The following is a 24,413-nucleotide window of genomic DNA, read 5'->3' as shown; positions in this document are numbered from 1 at the left end:
AGAAAGATATCCCATGTTTATGAATTGGAAGAATTGATATTATAAAAATGGCCATACTACTAAAATCAATCTACAGATTCTATGTAATTCCTATCAAAATTCCAATGATATTCAGTGTCTCAAGTCTGTAATCTCAGTACTTTAGAAGGCCAAGGAAAGAGGACTGCTTGAGTCCAGGAGTTGGAGACCAGCACGGGAACCATAGTGAGACCCCGCCTCTACAAAAATAAAAAATTAGCCAGGTGTGGTGTCACACGTCTGTGGTCCAAGCTACTTGGGATGTTGAGGTAGAGGGATCACTTGAGCCCAGGAGTTAGAGGCTGTAGGGAGCCATAATTGTGCCACTGCAGTCCAGCCTGGACAAAAGAGTGAGACCCTGTCCTGGAAGGAAAGGGAAGGGGAGGGGAGGCGCAGGGAGGGGGGAAAAAAGGGAAGGGAAAGGAGAAAGAAGGGAAGGGGGAAGGGAGAAGGAAGGGAAGGGAAGGTAGGAGGAAGGAAGAAAGGAATGAAGAAAGGAAGGGAGGAAGGGAGGGAGGAAGAAGGAAGGAAGGAAGGAAGGACGGACGGACGGACGGACGGAAGGAAGGAAGGAAGGAAGGAAGGAAGGAAGGAAGGAAGGAGCTGGAGGAATCACATTACCAGACTACAAAATATAATAGAAAGCTGTAGTAATCAAAACATCATGGCACTGGCATAAAAACCGACACATAGACCAGTGTAACAAAAGAGAGCCCAGAAATAAATCCACATATTTACAGCCAACTTATTTTCAACAAAGGTACCAAGAATATTCATTAGGGGAAGGGAAAGTTTCTTCAATAAAGGATGCTGGGAAAATTGGATACTCATACTCAGAAAATCAAAATGAGACCTCTATCTCTTACCATACACAAATATCAACTAAAAATGGATTAAAGACTTAAATGTAAGACCTGAAACTATGAAACTACTAGAAGAAAACACAGCGAAAATGTGTCAGGACATTGGTCTAGGCAAATATTTTATGGCTGAGACCTCAAAAGCATAGGCAACAAAAGCAAAAATAGACAAATGATACATATCAAACTACAAAGTTTCTGCACGGCAAAGGAAACAGTCAACAAGGTGAAGAGGCAGTCTGCAAAGTTGGAGAAAATATTTGCAAACGATTCATCCAACAACGGAGTAATATCCAAACCTCAGTATTATGCAATATACTCTTGTAACAAACCTGCATATGTACTCCTTGAATCTTAAAAACAACAAAGCAAAAAAGGCTTTGCTTTTGGCCTCAGTCTCAGCTTTTGACTTGCTTTCTTCACTAAGCTTAATTATCTCTAGCTTTTGATTTTGAGTGAGAGATGTGTGAGTCTTTCTATGACTTAAACACTTAGAAGGCATTGTAGGGTTTGTAATTTGCCTAATTTCAATATTGCTGTGTTTCAGGGAACAGGTAGGCTCTGTCGCCCAGGCTGGAGTGCAGTGTCGCAATCTCGGCTCACTGCAACCCCCAACTCCTGGGTTCATGCCATTCTCCTGCCTCAGCCTCCCAAGTAGCTGGGACTACAGGCGCCCACCACCACACCTGGCTAATTTTTTTTGTATTTTTAGTAGAGACGGGGTTTCACCGTGTTAGCCAGGATGGTCTCGATCTCCTGACCTCATGATCCACCCACCTCGGCCTCCCAAAGTGCTGGGATTACAGGCGTGAGCCACCGCGCCCGGCCGTCTGTGCTGGGTTTTATGATGTCATCCAATAACTCACAACTATGTAATTTATCTCCTTTTTACAGATAAAGAAATGGGGGCTCAGAGCAGTCAAGAACGTTCCCCAAGTTATTCGTCAGTGAAGCAGAAATTGTGGTGTCCTTGTGTAAGTTCAGTTTATACTTTACCATTATACTGTGCTCCAAAATATCTGATATTCACTTTCAAAGTATGTGTAGGAAGTTTACTATGATGATGCAGAGACATTGTACAGAATCCAGTCCCTTGACTCTCAGGTCCCCAGAATACTCACTTCACAATTTTGTTGACCTCTTACATCAAATTAAAGTTGGCACTCTCTTGGCTGGTTTTCTCTGCTCTTTCTGGGCACTCCAAAGCTTCTGTACTTACATGCTACAATTCCAGTCACAGGAAGATGCTGACTTGATTCTTTAGTCCCAGATCCATATTCCTGAGAAAACCTAACTGCCTAGGCACAGGTCAGAACTCTTGTTTCAGTTGATTATGGCTGGGCCTACTGCCCCTCTGTATGGTGGTGGGGCAAAAGTTCCCAGAGAGAGGCAGGGGTGACAGGGACTGTTGTCTCAAATGCTAGGCAGACATCTGGGGTGGTAACCACTACATCTGTTCACAGTGAGCACATCCTTGCAGGGAAAGTGGGTTAATCATCTCTATTATTGAAACTCAGAGGCATAGTGTTTCTTCATAGGAATTTTCTTTCCTTTTTTGAGATGGGGTCTCGCTTTGTCGTCCAGAATGGAGTGCAGTGGTGTGATCTTGGCTCACTGCAGTCTCGCCTCCCGAGTTCAAGCAATTCTCCTATCTCAGCCTGCTGAGCAGCTATGACTACAGGCATGGGCCAACACGCCTGGGTAATTTTTGTATTTCTAGTAGAGACAAGGTTTCACCATATAGGCCAGGCTGGTCTTGGACTCCTGACCTCAGGTGATCTGCCCACCTGGGCCTCCCAAACTGCTGGGAATACAGGTGTGAGCCATTGCGCCCAGCCTATTTATAGGAATTTTCTCTATGTATATAATAATTTGAAGATCACAACTAGATGCCTTTTCATGTAATCGTATCTTGAATGGAATAAATATTTTCATTCTGCATATAAATTATACATAAATAACTCACTGCTTTTTTTTTTTTTTTTTTTTTTTGAGACGGAGTCTGGCTCTGTCGCCCGGGCTGGAGTGCAGTGGCCGGATCTCAGCTCACTGCAAGCTCCGCCCCCCGGGTTTACGCCCTTCTCCTGCCTCAGCCTCCCGAGTAGCTGGGACTACAGGCGCCCGCCGCCTCACCCGGCTAGTTTTTTGTATTTTTTAGTAGAGACGGGGTTTCACCGTGTTCGCCAGGATGGTCTCGATCTCCTGACCTAGTGATCCGCCCGTCTCGGCCTCCCAAAGTGCTGGGATTACAGGCTTGAGCCACCGCGCCCGGCCAACTCACTGCTTTTTAATACCCATGAAAAAGCATTAGCTCAAAGACACTTGCAAAATTGTTATCAGGTTGTTTTCCTTGGTGTGTATTAAGTTTGAAGCAAAGGGGATTTTCAGATACCAAGACAAAGTAGAAGTCTTCCACCAAGCTGAAATCATTACATTGCAATTTAATCATATGATACAACCAACTTTTTGATGTGTTATGCCATTCACCAAATACCAACGATTTTTAGGGGAAACTTTACATCCTCAATACTGTACACTTCCAGCTACGCCACCACCTAACATGGACTTTAAAAAGAATACAAAGTACAGTATGCCTTCTCAGTGCCTTGGTAGTAATTCAGTTACAATTCTGCCAAACTTTAAGAAATACAATTCTCAATCTTACACTGTTCAGAGCACAAGCACAGCTTATTGTACACAAGAGATGTGCATCTGTTCCCACTCCTCAGGGACTGTATGAATTTGGCTTTTTTTTTTAGATGGAGTCTCACTCTGTTGCCAGGCTAGAGTGCAGTGGTGTGATCTCGACTCACTGAACTCTGTCTTCTGGGTTCAAGTGATTCTCCTGCCTCAGCCTCCCAAGTAGCTAGGACTACAGGCACACACCACCAAGCCCAGTTGATTTTTTTTTATTTTCTTATTTTTAGTAGACACGGGGTTTCACCATGTTGGCCAGGATGGTCTTGATCTCTTAACCTCATGATCCACCCACTTCAGCCTCCCAAGGTGCTGGGATTACAGGCTTGAGCCACTGTGCCCAGTCAAATTTGGCTCTTAAGAAACCAAGGAGAAATGTGTGCACTAGGCCCAGGGCTGAAGAGCTGCTTCTCATCAGATGCCTCTCTTGGTCTGGCTGCTGTATCCAGTCCTATCCGGGGTTAGCTCTGTTCCTCCTCCTTGTGGCATCTGTGTTCTCTGTCTGCTCTGTCTCTCCCCATCTCCCAGTCCAAACATCCAAAGAAATTAGTTATCTCCAGGAGATCGAGACCATCCTGGCTAACACGGTGAAACCCCAACTCTACTAAAAATACAAAAAATTAGCCGGGCGTGGTGGTGGGCGCCTGTAGTCCCAGCTACTCAGGAGGCTGAGGCAGGAGAATGGCGTGAACCCGGGAGGTGGAGGTTGCAGTGAGCTGAGATCGCGCCACCGCACTCCAGCCTGGGCGACAGAGTGAGACTCTGTCTCAAAAAAAAAAAAATTAATGACCTCTGCCCCTAACTAAACAAAGCCTTTCATCTAAGGCCAACCTTACGTTGGCAGCCTTAGCTAGACATCTGCCTCTGGTCAAATCAATGTCTTGTCCACAGGGAGGCCCAGTGCTGTTTCTAGTTTTAGCTGGATGCAGGGTGTCAGACATGGCAGGTACCACGGTCTACCTGGCGGGTATCAAAGAGTTGGCCAACATTCTCTCAACCACCTAATAGGTCCCAACCATGTAAGGCCAGTAGTAAAGGAGTTTGCAGTTCCATTTCATAGACCAATGAACAACCCCAAAGAGACAGTGTGTAACATAAAAGAACAGCCATAAAAATATACATATTTTTATGTATATTTAATAGAAGTTAAACATATTTAATAGAAATATTAAAATAATCATTACACTTCCTCTCATTGCGGAAACCATGAAAGAATGGGCCTTTTGTAATCAAAGTAATAATTTTTTATCATGCAAAAAGGTATTTTTGTTATGACATTCATAAGTAGAGACTGTATTTTAAAACAAGTTTATACAGACTTCAAAAGGTCTAAAGTCAAAGAGAAAGTAAAATATATTTAAATATGATTAGTTACATTGTAGGCAGGTGGCATACTCAAATTCACAGTTTATAAAGTAAAAAAACTAAACTCTTCATGTCAGCTCTGAAATAGATGCATTTTCATTAATACATTCACTAGTTAGGTCTGTTCTTCTAAGACAGGAGGAAAGACAGATATATGAGATATTATTTAAAGAACAAACTCAACATATCAGCAGCAAATTTCAGTTAAACTAAACTGGAAACCAATGTTCTGCATAACCAAAGTGCAAAGTCAGTTCTCCAGCTCAGAATGAGAATTAAGAGTATAAACTGAAGGCTTAAGAGAACTTCAGAGAGCATACTGTGTGGTGATTAACACATAAATATTAAAAATAGAATTATCAAATTTTTGATTGAAGAACACCACAATTTTGATCTAGTCATTAAAACATATGCAGAGGCGTCAAAGGCAAGTAATGCTACCACCTAAGTTTATTCAGAGTAACTGTGAAGATGTAGCACGGACCTCCAAGGTGTCTTTCTAAAATCCCTTCTGATGGAAAGCTGATGGAAAGCTTACGGAACACTATCTGCCACAACACTGAAAGCACCAGTTTTATACTTAGATACAACGCTGAGTGATCTAGTCACTGTTGTGATAGGTTTTTATTTGGGAAAATGGAGAGGATTCTCAAAACGGATTCATGGCTTGCATGTAACGACACCATACCAAGAGCCTGGAGAGAGAGCATGAAATCACCTCAACTCAGGGGGTGGGCCCGCCTATTCAGAGTCAGTGTTACACTAGCCAGCTCTAGGGCTCTGACAACATCGTGAGTTTTGAGAGAATATACTTTAAAGAAAAAAAGAACAGTTTATTTTAAAGTAACTAAATTATATTTCAACTTCACATAATTAACTGCAGCATATTTACTTCATAGCCCCTTAATAAACATGTCACTTTTACCAATAAAGCTTTTTCCTTCATATTCTAATCACAAAAATTTCTCAACAATTTATAACTAGTAACAATCTACAAATCTGACCTTGCAATAAATAGTCATAAAACATTATTTTTATTTTATTACTATTATTATTTTTAGAGACAAGGTCTCGCTCGCTCTGTTCCCCGAGCTGGAGTGCAGTGGTACGATCACAGCTCACTAGCCTCAAGTGATTCTCCAGCCTCAGCCTCCCAAAGTGCTGGGATTACAGGCCTGAATCACCACACATGGCCTTGAAACATTATTTTTAAAGCCTAAATTCCAGTTGGTATGGTACCAAAATTTAGTTTAACTTCAAAATTCACAGTACTGCCGAGAAATGGGTCCTGAGGTTCCAGAGAAGTGGGGAGTGAATTCATTCCTGGTGGTTTGATTCTGGCAGCATGCACGGGAGATCACATGAGTTAGAGGGCTGTCGCCTGGTATCAGCACTTCAAGCTGTTATACTTTTACTTCAAGTTGAAACTTTTAAAATACATCTGTCATATAGATGTACAAATATATGTAGATGCAAACATATATACACACTTTTGGACAAAAGGATGATGGTAATATACATGAACCATTTTTGTAAATAGATTCTATTTGGTTAATAAAAATACTCCTTCCATCAATCTATCGAAGTCCAGACCAACTATGAAGATAGGATGCCCATCCAGAAGAACGGGAAGCATTTTCTTCCTCACCTTTGGAAAGTAAAAAGAGAGTATTAAAATTTCTCAATGTAAAATCTGTATTTTAGAACCACTCTACAATATAAGCAAATAATGTCTTTTTTACTGATTATATGCCTTTTTTGGGGGCCGGGGGGTTCTTTTTTGTTGAGACAAGGTCTTGCTCTGTTGCCCAGGCTGGAGTGCAGTGGCGTGATGAGACTTCAATGCAGCCTTGGTCTCCCAGGCTCAAGTGATTCCCCCACCTCAGCCTCCCAAGTAACTGGCACCATAAGATGTGTGCCACCGTGCCTGGGTAAGTTTTTTTTTTTTTTTTTGTAGAGATGCGGGTCTCACTATTTTCCAGGCTGGTCTCAAACTCCTGGGCTCAAGTGATCCTCCCACGTCAGCCTCACAAAGTGTTGGGATTATAGCCGTGAGCCACTGCATCCATCCATAGGTCATCCTTTAGACATATTACTTACTAAATTTCTCTTTTTAAAGGATATACTGAATTTCTGGTTGAGCCAACCTAACAGCTACTTTTATTTTAGCTTTAAAACATTGATAAGCAACATGAAGCAATCTAGAACTTAACCTCTGAATGGCTTTATTAAAGAAATCCAGCTATGAAAATTATGCAGAAATGATTCTCTACAAACAATCCTACCAGCACATAAGAAATTCTTCCTCCATTCTGAAATACCATCTTCTCATAACATACTTTGATGTTATGAATCAATGTCTGTTCTTGAACATTATTTATTGTCTCTATTAAACAATTCCAAAATAAGATTTCTAGCACAACTAAATATTGTTGACAATAAGAGAATGAAAAATAAAATTCTTTTAAAACAGAAGCTTATATGCAACTTGGAATCTAAAATCAATAGATTTATGGTAAACCTTAAAACTTAACCAAAACAAACAAAAACCAAAGTTTTAATCATTTAAAAATCATGTTTATTGAGGTACAACTTACTTATAGTAAAACCTGCCCTTTTCAGCATATAGCACTGAGTCTTGACAAATGCACAGTTATGTACCATCACTGACCAAGGCCTGGCACATTTTCACCTCCTCAAAGTTCCCCCTGGCTTCTTCTCCCACTCTTTGGCAACCACTAATCTGTTTTCTGTCCTTACAGTTCTGCTTTTTTCCGAATGTCATATAAGTAGAATCACACTGCATGTAGTCTTTTGAGTCTGACCTCTGTCAACTGGCATAATGCATTTGAGAATTATCCATGTACTGGCAGTGCATTCTTTTTTTATTGCTGAGCAGTATTAAACTGCATGGCTGTACCAGTTTGTTTATTCATTTGCTAGCTGAAGGATAACTGAGACTTCCTAGTTTTTAGCAATTTTTAAAGAAAGTTTCTATGAATAATTGTGTACAGGTTTTTCATGAAATGTTTTGGAGATATAATTCATATAGCACATAATTCACCTTTTCAAAGTGCACAGTTCACTGGTTTTTAATGTATTCACAAGGTTTGTGCATACGTTTCTGTGTGAATACTGGTTTTCATTCCTCTTGGATAAAGATATTTAATTTGGTATTACCCTTCCAGACACCTTTCTGTGTTTTCATACATATACATGTACCACAGTTTGATCTCAGGCAGAGAAGCATTTTCAAAATTTTACATGGGGAAACTCTTTCTAGAGTTAAAGCCATTTTCATTTATTTTTCTGTTCTGTCTGGTTTTATCTGCATATTATTTACAATCGGCTGCATAACAAATTACTACAAACTTAGTACCTTAACACATTTCAGAGTTTCTGTGGGTCAGGAGATCAGAAACGGTTCTGTTTTCAAGGTCTCTCACAGGGGTGCAATCAAGATGTTGGCATGGCTGGGGTCTCATCTGAAGGCTGGACTGGAGAAGAATCTACTTCCAAACTTATGTGCTAGTTGGAAGAATTTAGTTCCTCAAGGCTGCTAAGCTGATGGCCTGTTCCTTGCCTATGGGCCTGTCTGGGATGGTAGCTTGTTTCATCAAAGTGTTCAAGCAATGAAGGCAGAGAGAGTCTGCTAGCAAGATAGAAGCCACAATCTCTTGTAATTTATCACTTTTGCTGTATTCTACTGGTTAAAAATAACTCATTAGGTTAACCTACTGGCTCTCAAGGGGAAGAGATTATACAAAGGCATGAATTTCTGGAGGAGTGAATGAGGGCAAAGAATTCTGAGAAGTCTGGCTTCCACAATCTTTAGAACTTCTAGAAAGTAAGAGGAAGAAATAATGCTTAGGGATGGACAACTTGGCACTGGTTATGTGTTCCAAGTGAGGTAACCTTGTTTCCAAGAATAAAGAGAACCAGATGACTGTAAACATTTCCCTAAACTGAAATGCAGACTGCTTGCTGTATGTTCACCTGAAATGAATGGTATAAGCCGAGTATAAGATTTTTGACAAAATAAAAATTTTGCTGTGTTCTCAGATCTGGCAGGCCCCTGCCCTTGTGCAGACAATGTTCCTGGCAGCTATTCATCTCCTTAGGTAAATAAGAACTGGAGAAAAGCTGTGCCGAGATAGGGTGCATTTGCTTTTGCCTTGGAAGGTCATTTTCTGATAAGGTTCTATATCCTCTGCAAATCAAGTCAGGTACTTATAGCGAGTATGCATTCTCCTCCTGCCAGTCTGGAGATGATCAAAAAGCATATAACAGGTTGGGCGCGGTGGCTCACGCCTGTAATCCCAGCACTTTGGGAGGCCGAGGTGGGCGGATCATGAGGTCAGGAGATCGAGACCATCCTGGCTAACACGGTAAAATTCCGTCTCTACTAAAAATGCAAAAAATTAGCTGGGCGTGGCGGTGGGCGCCTGTAGTCCCAGCTATTCGGGAGGCTGAGGCAGGAGAATGGCGTGAACTCGGGAGGCGGAGCTTGCAGTGAGCCGAGATTGTGCCACTGCACTCCAGCCTGGGCGACTGAACAAGACTCCGTCTCAAAAAAAAAAAAAAAAAGCCTATAACAGGCTTGGTCTATTTTCCTATTGGGTTGTTGGGCTTTTTTTCCTCTTTATTTACTTGTATAGAGTTTTAGACCTCTGTGTATGTATGGTGTACAAGTGACAATATTCAGATCTGTAAATTGTAACCCAGTCTGGGAGCAAAGAAGATACAGAAAAATGACTTACTTTCTGCTTGAGTAGTAAAATTGAGATTCAAATTTTGCATACAGAATTACTATATGGCTAACTTACTTGGGGAGCAAAGCTGACTTACCAAAGTCTATCTCAAATAGAAATGAAACAATTTGTGAACGATGCTGAATTTTAATGTGTGTGGGGGCAGGGTGAATGAACATTTGAGATACAATGAGAGGAGCAATCTACACTTAGCAGTATCTATTTGACATTAATTGTTTGGGGACTACTGCTACACTCTAAGTCATTTTACCTTGTAACACAGAATTGTAACAGGCTACTCTGAACAGCTCATGCCATCTGCTTGAAATTTAATGTGTTTATTTATAAAGAGTTTGTGTTTATTTGTTTCTTTATAAGGAGTTTGATGCTGCTTTTCAGAGTTGGGTAATCTACTTTACCCCCTAAGCTAACGTTTCCCAAATACACCCAAACCCACAGAAAGGAAAACTATTCCCCATAAACTTACAGCCAACATCATAAACATTTTATATCTAGAGCTGATGATACAGTCAGGTATTTACTCATGCACATATGTAGAGTTTCAAGAAATAACTGCTTACCCTTACTAACATATTCTAATGTTTGACATACTATTTTAATTTTTTAAAAAAAATGGGATTTTACTGTCGCCCAGGCTGAAATGCAGTGGCATGACCAGGATTTCAACCAGAAGTTTGATTGCAGCCTCAAATTCCTTATAGTAAACAATCCTGCTGTCTTAGCCTCCTGGTAGCTAGGACTACAGGCACATGCCACCACGTCTGATATTTTCTAAAATTTTTGTAGCCATAGGTTCTTGCCATGTTGCCCAGGCCGATTTTGAACTCCTGTCCTCAAGCAATCCTCCTGCCTGGTATTCCCAAACTGTTGGGATTACAGGTATGAGTCACTGAGCCCAGCTTGTATTCTTCTGATTAAAAAAAAAATATTCTGAATGTGATCCACCAAATTAATTTCACCATCCACTAATAGGTAGCAACCTGAATGAAAAATACTGTTATAAACTTTAGACAAAACCAGAGATTACAAACATTTGCTTCCAAGGAGATGAAGGAGGCAAGAGGTACTTGTTTGCTCTGATGGGCCCTGTTTCCTTCAGTGCCAGGAAGAGTGGCTCTCAGACCTTTAGTACTTTCAAGGCTTTGGTAACAAAATGCCCCTAGTGTGACCAGTCAGGCTGACAGTCCACACCTGTAATACGGTGGTTACGTTTCCTTTGCATGTCTTTCTTGCATCTTAGACTTTTTATCTAGGAAATTTTCTTTTTGCTTGGAGTACATCATTAAGAATTTTCGATGAAGGCGAATTCTTAAAAAGTTTTTGTTTTCCAGAAGAGATCTTGGAAAATATAAAAGGTTGGCAGTTATTTCTTTTAGTACATGAGATAGTATCACACCAATGGTGTTGAGAAGTCTATTGTGAGGCAATGTGTCTTCTTTCTCTGGCTGCTTTTGAGATTTCTCTGTCTTGTTTATTTAGAGGCAGTTTTACTCTTATGTGACTAGAAGTAGATTTCTTCTTTTTTTTAAATACTGCTTGAGATTTTATTGGGTTTTTGAATCTGTGGATAGACATCCGTCTCCATTTCTAAAAGATTTCTAGACATTCTCTTCATAAATGATCTGTGCTCTATTCTTTTCTCTCCTTTTAGAACTTCAATTAGTAAAAACATGTTTGATGTCTTTATTTATCCTCTATGTCTTTTCCCATTCTTTTTCTTTTTTGTTTCTCCCATGCTGAATTCTGTGTAATTTCTTCTGAACTATCTTCTAGTTTACATTCTCTTTTTTTTTTTTTTTGAGACAGAGTTTTGCTGTTGTTACCCAGGCTGGAGTGCAATGGCACCATCTTGGCTCACTGCAACCTCCACCTCCTGGGTTCGAGCGATTCTCCTACCTCAGCCTCCCAAGTAGCTGGGATTACAGGCATGTGCCACCACGCCTGGCTAATTTTTGTATTTTTAGTAGAGACGGGGGTTTCACCATGTTGGCCAGGCTGGTCTCAAACTCCTGACCTCAGGTGATTCGCCCTCCTCGGCCTCCCAAAGTTCTGGGATTACAGGTGTGAGCCACCACACCTGCCCTTACATTGTCTAAATCTGTTGCTAAACCATCATTGCTTTTAATTGTTATAAGATGTCTTTTATGTACTCACATTGATAAGAGACAAGTAGTAAATAATCTCTAAAGGGCAAACTAATTTAAATGTAAGTGTTTTCCTGTATGTTTACAGGACTTAGCAAATGCACACCTTCGAGTTCTGGGATTCTAATGTATATCTCCTCTATGATATTCTTTAAAAATATGTTATTGGTATCCCTTAGGTTAGTCTCTTTTAGAACTTCTAATCAACGGACGCTTAACTTACAGGAGCCACCTGGATGTTAGCAACATCCACATTAAACGTGCTGAGCTTTTAAAAGAGGGCTGTTAGACATGCTAAGTATTTTGAGATATCATTGTTCTATTGAAAACTATTGAAAACTTTAATTTTAAAATGCAAACGTTCTTAAAGTCCTGGTTAATTTTATAATTATAAAATTAGTTATAATTTTGAGATTTCTCTGTCTTGTTTTTATAGGGGCAGTTTTACTCTTATGTGACTAGAAGTAGATTTCTTCTTTTTTACAACTATAAAATTAGGTTTACTTTTGTTAGAATAAATTAAAGACAGTGAATTTGTAATTTGCAAATTTGTAACTGGAATAACTATTTACTAAAAATATACATGATGTATTCTTATTTGGGCTCTTGTGACAAAAATACTATTGTGGCTATAGAAATCTAAGAACTGAGATTACTGTCAGTATTGAGAACATTCCTCCTTCATCATTAGAAAGACTATAAAAAACCAGATTCAAAGAAACTATCAATACTACTTATGAAGTACGTCTGTAAAAAAAAAAAATTAAGCCTGCATCTTATCAGGCCTCTAGACCAGGGGTTCTCAAGGTATGGGCCCCAGACCAGAAGTATCAGCAACAAATTGTTAAAAATGCAGAATCTTGCGTCAGAAACTGGGGACCAGCAACTGGAATTTTAGTAAGTATACCTGATGATTCAGATGTCTGCTCAATTTTGAGGATGACTCTATCAGTTTAGTTATTAGGATTTACAGGGGATAGGGGAACATGTTAAAGAGCACCAACTAGATGAGGTCAATCAGTCAAAAGTAAGACGTCTGGACATTCTGGGCCTCCTGATGTCTTAGAAAGCACACAGTACTATCTATGATGTATTTTTGTCTACCATCCCACCCAATTGCACCTGGATCTTCCTATTTATAGGCAATTGGAACAAGCTCAGTGTTACCCTGTAATGATTAAAACCAGAATATAGGACTGCTATAGCATAAATGACCAGTTTCTTCAATTAATAAGTGGCACATTAAAAAAATATATTTATATATATAATTGTCATAGATTAAAACAACAACAAAATGGCCGGGCGTGGTGGCTCACACCTGTAATCACAGCACTTTGGGAGGCTGAGGTGGGCAGATCACAAGGTCAAGAGATTGAGACCATCCTGGTCAACATGGTGAAAGCTCGTCTCTACTAAAAATACAAAAATTAGCTGGGTGTGGTGGTGCGTGCCTGTAGTCCCAGCTACTCGGGAGGCTGAGGCAGAAGAATTGCTTGAATCCAGGAGGCAGAGGTTGTAGTGAGCCGAGATTGGACCACTGCCCTCTAGCCTGGGTAACAGAGCAACACTACATCTCAAACAAACAAAACAACAACAACAAAATAAAGCTTAAGGAACATCAACCAAATGCAATATATAAGCCCTATTTAGGATACTATACAAAGACATTCACAATAACCCAGGCAAAATGAACATAAACTGGGTATAGGTGACAAAGAAATCCAATAAACACTGAATTATTCATTGGGCAAATAAATGATGTGTGGGATTTGTTTTAAAGTCTCTAACTCTCCCCTGTTTGTGCCAAGATTGTCCATGAGTTGAAAACTGTTAGAGGTGGGTGACAGCTACAAGAGAGATTGTAGTGTCCTCCTTGTATGCTTGAAAATGTCAACAATAAAATTTAAAACTAAAAATAAAAATGAAACCATAATTCTTAAGATGCAGTTTGAATTAACTACAGCAGCTGTATGTGAAGCATTTCAAAGGAGTTAATGACATCACAGTATTAAATCCATCTGACATGGAAACCAACTCCAACCACATCATAGTTGTTTTTTTTTTGAGACGGAATCTTGCCCTGTTGTCAGGCTGGAGTACTGTGGCGTGACAGATCACTGCATCCTCCGTCTCCAGGGTTCAAGTGATTCTCCTACCTCAGCCTCCCAAGTAGCTGGGACTACAGGTGCACGCTACCACGCCCAGCTAATTTTTGTATTTTTAGTAGAGACGAGATTTCACCATGTTGGCCAGGATGGTCTCGATATCCTGACCTCGTGATCTGCCCGCCTCAGCCTCTCAATGTGGTGGGAATACAGGTGTGAGCCACCGGTGCCTGGCCTATGGCACAGTTTTAAAACTGCATTTGCCTAGAAAGTGGATTTCTGTATATAGACCAAGTGTTGGGCTATATGACTCCATTGTCTTAGGCTATTTGGGGTTTGGAGGAGGGAAGAGGGGTGAAGTAGAAAAGGAACAAGCTAACAAATGTCTTTTAAAAAGTAGAATTTAAAACAAAACCACATTCAACTGAACACCAGAACTCAATACCAGGATACAAGTTCAATTTTCAAAGAGCTAGAAGATCAAGCTAAGCACTGTATTGTATTTTGCTGAACGTTAAAATGACATAAATGTACTACAATTGCCTAAAGATGTTAAAAAAGCCAGCTTTTCAAATCTAGTCATGGCCTACTCATATGATAAACCCAATCCAAATGAGCAAAATTTAAAAGTTACACATACAAATTCTCAACCACAAGACTGTTTAGTTTAAGTTATAAGTTAGAAGTTCTAAGACTCTCCTTTTACCCACCTTGAGCAATCGCAGCAAGTTTTCCCTTTTCTTCAGGGCTGAGCTGCAACATTGTATTTATAACAGGAAGAAGTCTTTCTCTTTCACTACCTGGTTTCAGGAAAATGAACTGTAGCAAGACATTCTTCAAGTATTCCAGGTTAGCTGCAGACTTCTCTCGCTCTTGATTCCTTTCTAATCTTCTTATTTCACTTTTGAGAAGCTGGTGTTAGAGAAATGAATTAAAAATGGGCTTTAGGAGCTTCTGATTAAATATGGCAGACTGAACTCATGTATTTTTCTTCTCCCCGCTAAACGTCCCCCTTCCCTCCATATGGCAATAAAGGAGGGAATTTAGTTAACTGTAGCAGCTGTATGTGAAGTATTTCAAAGGAGTTTATGACATTACAGTATAAAATCCATTTGACATGAAAACCTGAACTCCAACTATGAGATAGTTTCAAAGCTGCATTTGCCTAGAAAGTGGATTGCTGTATATGCACCAAGTGTTGGGCTATATGACTCCATTGTCCTAAGCTATTTAGGGTTGGAGGGAAGAGGGGTGAAGTTGAAAAGGAACAAGCTAATACAAGAGGAGAAAAAGTAGATGAGACACATCAAGAAATTCTCACAAGATGAGAAGCAGACGAAGAAGTGGAAATGAGTCAGTCCAGCAGCTTACCAAGTATCACTGACAAGAGGAGAGGATGCATCCTGTGTAAATACCGGGGTTATTGCTTCAGAAGCACAGGGTATCATGGAAATTGGAGTTGAAAGCTGGGGAACTGATGGAATGTCTACATGAGGAGCAACTAACTGGAGCCATGGGTTGGTACCAAGATGTTTCCTCTGCCTTCTACTTTCTATAGAAACTAAGCCTGTATGGCATGGGGCTCTGAAAATGGGCTGAGGGGAACATCTGTAGCCTCCACTAACTCCCTGCCCCTATCTTGTTCCTAAAGTCCCAGGCAGTTAAGACGTCCACAGTGAATGGCACTTAATCAAAAGTTCAGACACGGTGAAAATTCAAGAATATAAGACAATGTAAAACACTATCAAAGAAATGAGGCAAAGAATGATATAAAAAAGGTAACAGCATGTTCAAGTCTTTGAGGAAGATTTCCAGGTTGAAACCAAGCCGTGGCTTTTAGCATATTTTCATTTTAGGTTAGACAAGAAAGTTAGCCAACTTTGTCCTAAAACCTAGGACCATTTAAAAAAGTGACAATAAAGAAGACTAAGAAATCATCAAGAGAGTATAAATTTATGAAAATATAACATTTGGCCAGGTGGGGTGGCTCATGCCTGTAATCCCAACACTTTGGAAGGCTGAGGCGGGCAGATCATGAGGTCAGGACATCAAGACCATCCTGGCCAACATGGTGAAACCCTGTCTCTACTAAAATACAAAAAATTAGCCGGGCGTGGTGGTGCGTGCCTGTAGTCCCAGCTACTTGGGAGGCTGAGGCAGGGGAATCGCTTTAACCTGGGAGGTGGAGATTGCAGTGAGCCGAGATCACACCAGTGCACTCCAACTTGGTGACAGAGCAAGACTCTGTCTCAAAAAAGAAAAAAAAAAAAAAAAAGAAAATAAAACATTTAAGTAACTAACTTAGGTTTACTGGGCTAGTTAGTGATTTGTTAGCTATGATGTTATTATTAGTGTGAAAATGTTATTTTATAGAGATGCATACTGAAGTATTTAGTGGTGGAATGTCATGATATATTAAATTTACTGAAAATAACTGAATTCAGCTTTAAAATAATCTGATAAGGATAGCTAGTGGCCTTGCACAGTGGCAGGACAGATCTATTAGGAGCAGCAAAGTACAGGGGAAAAGTATGTACTTTTCAGACAGCTATGAGTTTGAACTTTGTTCCACCATTCACCAGCCTCAATTTTTCTCTCAACCAGTGATGAGATTAAATAATATATGTAAAGCCTAGGGCCTGGGTCATAAGAACTCCTCAGTAAGTAGTATGACTGTATTCTGAGGGGTGATTATCAGTGAGCCAGGGTGGAAATATCTCATTTGAGTAATTCTCAACTGCTCTACAACATTCCTACATGTTTCTGGTGTCTACTTGAAACAGGAGAAAAACTTCCCACGCCACTTTGCCATCTCCACTTGAAAACTGTTTAGTAGTTCAGTACCATAAATATCATGTGAATGATTTAAATTTACTGTTTATCTTTAGAATTCAAAGACTCACAGCCAGTTAAGTTTTATTTTAGCATATGTGGAACAATGACTTGTGAGCATCTCTCTAGTTTCTAAATCTATTATGGTTTCTTAGAAAAAGTAGGAATTAAGAAATAATCTTTATGTAATAGGTATAAAAGCAATATTTTGGCCGGGCACAGTGGCTCATGCCTGTAATACCAGCACTTTGGGAGGCTGAGGCGGGTGGATCACAAGGTCAGGAGATCGAGACCATCCTGGCTAACATGGTGAAACCCTGTCTCTACTAAAAATACAAAAAAATTAGCAGGGTGTGGTGGCGGGCGCCTGTAGTCCCAGCTACTCGGGAGGCTGAGGCAGGAGAATGGTGCGAACCCGGGAGGCGGAGCTTGCAGTGAGCCGAGATTGTGACACTGCACTCCAGTCTGGGCGACAGAGTAAGACTCTGTCTCAAAAAAAAAAAAAAAAAAAAAAAAAAAAGAAAAGCAAAGCAGTATTTCTCACCATCAGGAATCTAATATAAAGATCAAGACGTTATGGATGCATCTGTAATGTGAATTTTTAAACTTGGGTGCCTGTGTATGGAGGACCAAGAAAACCAAACTGGCGGTTTTCATGGTGGCCAGGTTCGCTGATCTCACCTTAATTTGCTCCATAAGGATTGCATTGGTTGCTTCTGTTTCCCGAAGGAGGCCGTTTAAGTGATCTGCACTTTTTGTGGTGGAACTGAGTTTCTGAACCAATTCTTCTTTGGTAAATTCGGCATGCCATAATGGAGGCTCTGCAAGATGTTCCAAGAATTAGTTTTCAAAATCACAGATACAGATGAAGATTCTAAATAAGAAAACATCTAAATATAAATATCTTACTATGTGATATTTTATAGGTCTGCTTTCTTTGCCATTCATCTATTCAACATACCTTGATCAACAGATTATATTGTAGGTGACACAAATAAAACAGTATCTCTGTTGTAAAGCATATAATCTAACTGAATATAAGCCCTATAAGTCCCAGTTCTGAAATTTGTCAGAACTGTGTTTATAGGCAGTTTTATTACACATCTTCTTCCCATCTATGAATATGGCAAGACTTTATGTCATTTCACTTATAATGAGGAAAGCATTAACATTTACTGGTCATGTATCATGTACCCTCATAAGAATCTTCTATCAGGTGGGGTAGGTATCATTATTCAAACTTTATAGACGATGAAACAGGCTCACAGATGACAGGTAATTTTGGCAGGAATCACAAAGTCAAATCGGCTTCTGGAGTCTGCTGCTGCTCTATCACGATGCCTCCATGTCACCACTACTAACTTTGCCTGAAGGAACCATGACTTGCAATTTCTACCCCACATAGTCAGTGACCATGAATACAAATGACCCTTACTCCAGGTGATCCTGAAGTTTCAGGAAGATGACAAACAGATTCCCCCTAAATTTTGAACAGTAATATTGATTATAGGTAAGAATAAAATATACCAAAACATCACTACAAAAATTTAGCATTACTTCATCAAGAGGAATAAACTGAAACTGTCAGTTTCTTGGAAGGGTGAGAAGATAGTTTATCCTGCTTTCTAATACCCACCGCCTATTTGTGACTGTAAACTTCCCACCACTTATTTATGGTTCAAACCTAGGGCGAGAGTTAACATTTTATTTTAAAAAAGATTTGTTTTGTAATTTTCCCATTTGGACAGTGTGATGGTTAATGCTGGGTGTCAACTTGATTGGATTAAAGGATGCAACGTATTAATCCTGAGTGTGTCTGTGAGGGTGTTGCCAAAGGAGATTAACATTTGAGTCAGTGGGCTGGGGAAGGCAGACCCACCCTTAATCTGGTAGGTACCATTTAATCAGCTGCCAGCGAACATAAAGCAGGCAGAAAAACGTGAAAAGGTGAGACTGGCCTAGCCTCCCAGCCTACATCTTTCTCCTGTGCTGGATGCTTCCTGCCCTTGAACATCAGACTCTTAGTTCTTCAGTTTTGGAACTTGGACTGGCTCTCGTTGCTCCTCAGCCTGCAGATGGCCTAGTGATCGTGTAAGGTAATACTTAATAAGCATCCATCTGTCCATCCAATTAGTTCTGTCCCTCTAGAGAACCCTAATACAAACAGGTAGTGGAATATTGAAATAAATTTTATTGGAGCAGCCCAAAAAAGCATATGTAACTTAGAGTAATAGTAATTAAATAAGACAAAGAAATTAAATAAGAAAAACATATTTAGATAGAGTAACATACCAAATTTAGTTTCGGGAGAATTAAGCAGCTGCTCTAAAGACTGTGTATATGTGCTGGCGGAAGACACAGACTCAGTATCAGTTGTCTCCATGCCTTCTCCCTCTTCCCGGGTTACAGTGTGCATGTCTAGAAGTGGGAGGTCTGTGTTTCTCCTTTCTCGAAGGTTCTTCAAAGATTGTTGAGAGGAAACTGGGCCTATTAGATTTTTTTTTAAAGGTTAAGTGTGAGATTGTTCAAAATCTATTGATTTGACCTTACAGAGATACACAATAAAATGAAAATATCAAATGATAAGAGCAGAGGAATTAAGTAACTATAAGACAAGTGAAAGGTACATGAAGAATTGCTAAAACATTTCTTAAAATTTAGTCATCAAGGCTGGGCATGGTTGCTCACACCTGTAATCCTAGCACTTTGGGAGGCTGAGGCGGGTGGCTCACGAGGTCAGGAAGTTCAAGACCAGCCTGGCCAAGATGGTGAAACCCTATCTCTACTAAAAATACAAAAGGCGGGCACGGTGGCAGGTGCCTGTAATCCCAGCTGCTGGGGAGGCTGAGGCAGAGAATTGCTGGAACCCAGCAGGCAGAGGTTGCAGTGAGCTGAGATCACGCCACTGTGCTCCAGTCTGGTGACAGAGCGAGTCTCAAAAGAAAAAAAAAAAAAATTTAGTTATCAAATATCAAACTTTTAACTACGTTAGTCATTTTAGCAGAAGCTATAAATTAATTGCTACTAGCTAAGATAAACTGTGAGATAACACAGCTCATAATACAGTACTACTTGTTTTTTATTAATTTAGAGTAGAGGGCCATACTGCTGCTAAATACTGGCCAAAATTAAAAAACTAGATTCTGGCAATTTTTCAGGATTAGGTATTTGAGATTGCTGCATACTTCTTGAAACACACTTGCTGAAATCTGCTCGGCAGACATCCTCGATCACTGCCCTTATACCTTTACCTCTGCAGCTTCTTAACTGTTGCTGCTCATACCTACAGTGTTCATACAATAAGAGCCCAGAATCCAGAGCATGGAACTAATCAATTACATTGTCTAGCAAGACTTTCCTGTTTGCTGATGAACTGTAAAGTGCTTTTTTTTTTTTTCCCCCGAGACAGGGTCTCACTCTGTCACACAGTTTGGAGTGCAGTGGCACAATCTTGGCTCACAGCAACCTCTGCCTCCTAGGCTTAAGCCATCCTCCCACCTCAGCCCCACGAGTAGCTGGGACTTACATGTGCATGCCATGCTGCCCAGATAATTTCTGTGTTTTTAGTAGAGATGAGGTTTCACCATGTTGCCCAGACCGGTCTCAAACTCCTGGCCTCATGTGTTCCACCTGACTTGGCCTCCCAAAGTGCTGAGACTGCAGGCGTGAGCCACCATGTCCGGTCTAAACTGTCAAGTTTATCAGGCCCTTTGACATCTATTAGTTTATTGACCCTGAAACATCTGAAGTTCAGATAAATTTAATGACTTTGCCCAAGGTCTCATAACTGAGTTAGAAACCAGAACTGTAATCTAGATTTTTAAACTTCAGATTTCATTTATTTTGCATTTCATTAAGTTGCCTTAGGCCTGACTGCCCTTTCTAAAGCATTTTCCTGAGTTTCTGATAAGCTGACTACTTATTCCACTGCTAATTCCTAGATTACAATCTCCTGTACGAACTTTGCCCTGGCCAATTACTTCTTTTGTTGATTCTTTGGCATATGTTAAATTATCTTGAAGTTGCTTTTTTACCCTAATAAGTGACCGATAGCTGCTAATGCTCCAGTGACAGTATTTCCCATGGGAAACCAAAACACTATCAACTTGCTACTAAAATACTACATCATCATGGCTGACATTTTTCCACTTCTTCCTGGAAGCAGAATGGAAGACACTGGGTGCAGGTGAACTAAAACTCCAACTAGTTGTAAATGTGAAAGGAAAGAAGCTATATTGGCCATGCAATTCTACACATTCAGTGCCGCCTGAGTGTTTCTAAGCTCCTTGCTCTATCTCTAATGTTTCTATTTAAAAAGTAGACAAACTTGATGACTAACAACAAAGAACATGAAACAAATCTGGTGAATACTAGAATTAAGACATATGTTATGAGACTACCAGAGTATGTTTAAGTCAGAGAAAAAGAAATACTCCTTTCCATTGGGGTAAGAAATACATCAAAGTCAGCATTCTAAGAGGTTATACAGGCCTCTGTAAGTATAATCAAGGAAGGATTCAGATGGTTCAAATATCTTCCTAGTAAGCAAATCCAAAATTCATTAATCACAGAATTGATTCTGGTGACACCTAGTAAATTTTCTTTCTTATGAATTTGGAAGAATGTATTTAAGAGACATAAACACACGAAAATGTGAACAACTAATATTTCCATGTGTACATACATACTTCTTGTGGTCGGTTCATTCTTAAGCTGGAAGAGCTGTGCTTCCACCCTGGAGAGCTGCTGCTGTAATGTCTCCACTGTCTTTCTGTGCTCTTCCTGCAAATGTCGCACTTGATCTCGGAAGCTATTTCGAAGGACCTCATTCTGGGATGTTAGCTGACTCACAGTCTGTGTATGCTCAGACTTCATCATCATGTTCTCTGATTGTATGGAACACAATCTGAAAGACGAGAAACTTAGTTCACAAAAGATCTTTCAACTTTATATGTTGACTTTAGCCTTTCTCCACTGGGTTCTGCAAGAGAATTAGCTCTAAGACCTCTATTGAATGTATGAATCAACTTCTCTCCTACATACCTACATTGTACTCATTGTGTAATAACTTGATGAGAACTGACACTGGCTGTCATCTAGTTCAAATAATCTGCGTTCCACATTTCAGATGAAGAACCCCAGTTGAGAAACTGCGTTGTGTGGTCCAGACTAGGAACTTCATAGTTCATCAGAAAAAAGGACCATATTTAAAGCAAAAAATAATTATACTTTTAATTAGTTCACTTCTTCATGTCATCGTACGTGGTAGCTCACATAAAGATTAATCTCCCTTTTATCTACTACCCTGAAAATATGAGGGGGGGGGAACTCACACTCTTAATTCACTCAGAAAACTTTAGAGGAAAGTATCCATTTTTGAGTTGATTAACACGAACCACAAACACAGACTTGGTTTACTATAGCTGTTTCAAATCTCACTGCACGTACGAATTGCTGGAGTACCTTGTTGAAAATAGAGACATCTAGTTTTCATGTTACACCCACTGAATCAGGATCTCAGTAGTATTCTAGGAATTCCCTACTTTTAGCAGTTTTCAATGTGATTTTTATGTGCTCAGCCTGAAACTAACCAGTGGGCCTACAATTTGGGAACCATCACTTTTAAGGGTTTACCTGTAGTTTTCATGTTTTATATGTTTGGCTTTGGTAAAACAAAAGAAAACAAAAAAAATTTCCTTTTATACAGGGGATCCACATAATTCTCTCATAAAAATACAAAAGCTGTCGGAGAAAAAAGTAAAAGCCCTCATTAATTACTCTCATGCCTGGCAGGATGAAATCCCAATTCCACAGGTAGATAAATGTTGTTAACGGTTTAGCCTATACTTTTCCAAGATATTTTTTCTACCTGCTACACTTATACGCACCATATAAGGTTTAAAACAGGGGTTAGTGGCTGAAGAGAGAAAGGCAATAAAATACCATGTTTTAGGAAAGAAATCTTAATTACTAAGTTCATATTGATTAATGAATCTAGAAAATACTAGTGTATACACATTTCTCTGCAAGCGTTTTGTTCAAACAATATCTACCAAGAAAGTAAAGGAAGAACCATCGGTAGTTACAAAAATAGTCCAAGCAGGATAAATATTAGAGGTAGGGTAAAGTGTCTATTCTCAGGCAGTATCAGTGACATCTCTAAATTTACCTACTTGAAAGCTAAATATTTAAACCCCCCATCTGGAATAAGAATGACTGTGCTGATGAAAGTTCACTGTTCTGTCTCAGTTGTTACTGAAGTGTTTATATTAACTGTAGTCTCTGGGTAATACAGATATTAATTAGCCTAATTATCACATTCCTCTGGAACCATTTTCACAATCTACTACAGAGAAAGTATAAATATTAAAACATTTTTAAAAGTGGAGACTATATAAAGAGGCTATTTCTTCATACTTGGGCACAGACAGTAACAATACTGTTAGTTTTTAACATTTCTGAAGAAGAGCAAAGACTCCTAAAGATACCTCAAAATGCTATGAAAAGTGACTGGCACATAGTAGGTGCTCAAAAAACACTTACTGAAAGATTGAATTACTTTAGAGGAATCAACAGTTACTTTGTGTTAGCAATGTAATTTGCAATAACTTTCCTAAAGAATAAGTGTTGGAGAATATCAACCAAACATCACCTAATCTCATGGTAAACCCTGGTGATAGGCAGCTAGAAAACTGGTCCATCTCCCTGAAACTTTTGGTTTACATGATTAACATGCACATTACACTGTTAACAGACAGAAGCCACAAAAAGCTAAGTGCTTTCACTTTTCAGATTAGCATAAGATTAGATATATATTATATAAGAAAATCTGTGATAAAAGTATCAACACCCTTGATAAAAGATGCTCAATGAAGAATTCTTTTCCTCAGCCTAATACTCCTATTACCCTATTTCTTTATCACAGGAGTTGAAAACTTCTTGTTCACAATCTATTTTGCCAATGTTCCTACTGTCTATTTAAAGTATTATAGTGATGAACAAAATATGACAAATTGAAGACAGAATTGCAAAGATAAGTTGCATATTCTTTTTCAGTTAGCAACTATTTGGGTGTTTTCTTCTAGAAAAAAAAATGCTTATGATTTGGATTGGAAAGTAGTATGTTTTTGTTTTTTTAGAGAAACATCCTAGCCAAGAAGGCTGTAGGAGATGCAGAATACTGGATGAGCAGACAGACATTAGTTGTTCTTAAAAATGCAAAATACAAAAGCAACGTAAAAGGTGAAGCTCTAAGGTAGATAAAGCAAAGTTACCAAGCCTTTAGATATGTCTGTTTTTTATTTTCTCATCTGCATTTATCTCAAGGAGCAACATATTAGAAGTTTCAACAAAGAAATACATTGCTGTCTGGTACAGCGTTAGTGCTGCTAACAACCTTACTTTTCCCGGAGTTCCGCCTCTTTGGACACAGTTTCCTGAAGCATCTTGTTGTGCCTTTCTAGCAGTGTATCATGTTCAGACTGCAATGTTTGAAGTTCAGATACATTCATCTGTAAGTTATTTTGGCTATCTTGTAATTTGATTTTTAGTTGGTCAATCAGCATTTCCAGATGTTCCCTAAAACAGAAATACAGTTTTAAAATTTTTTGAAAAAGGTGA

At 39.4% G+C, this 24,413-nt stretch overlaps 1 protein-coding gene across 6 annotated transcripts in view; it reads right to left on the bottom strand.

The window, feature by feature from the left end:
* Nucleotides 1–4,698: 4,698 nt before the first annotated feature.
* GCC2 (GRIP and coiled-coil domain containing 2) overlaps nt 4,699–24,413 on the bottom strand; it is a 63,257-nt gene continuing 43,542 nt past the window's right edge. For 5 of the 6 annotated variants that reach the window (XM_015113069.3, XM_028832276.2, XM_028832275.2 and 2 more), the window contains 6 exons: nt 24,195–24,371; nt 21,482–21,699; nt 19,086–19,280; nt 17,475–17,614; nt 14,672–14,873; nt 4,699–6,588 (listed from right to left, as the gene is read on the bottom strand). In XM_015113069.3, coding sequence (XP_014968555.2) covers nt 6,518–6,588; nt 14,672–14,873; nt 17,475–17,614; nt 19,086–19,280; nt 21,482–21,699; nt 24,195–24,371 — 1,003 coding nt within the window. In that variant the 3' untranslated portion in view covers nt 4,699–6,517. Of the gene's footprint in view, nt 6,589–14,671; nt 14,874–17,474; nt 17,615–19,085; nt 19,281–21,477; nt 21,700–24,194; nt 24,372–24,413 lie in introns of all 6 variants that reach the window. The other variant, XR_001439274.3, reaches the window with a different exon arrangement.

Source organism: Macaca mulatta, chromosome 13 (assembly GCF_049350105.2).
Source record: "Macaca mulatta isolate MMU2019108-1 chromosome 13, T2T-MMU8v2.0, whole genome shotgun sequence".
NCBI classification, from domain to species: Eukaryota; Metazoa; Chordata; class Mammalia; order Primates; family Cercopithecidae; genus Macaca; species Macaca mulatta.
Note: the sequence above shows the minus strand (reverse complement) of the source record. Positions and strands in the feature narration are given on the sequence as shown.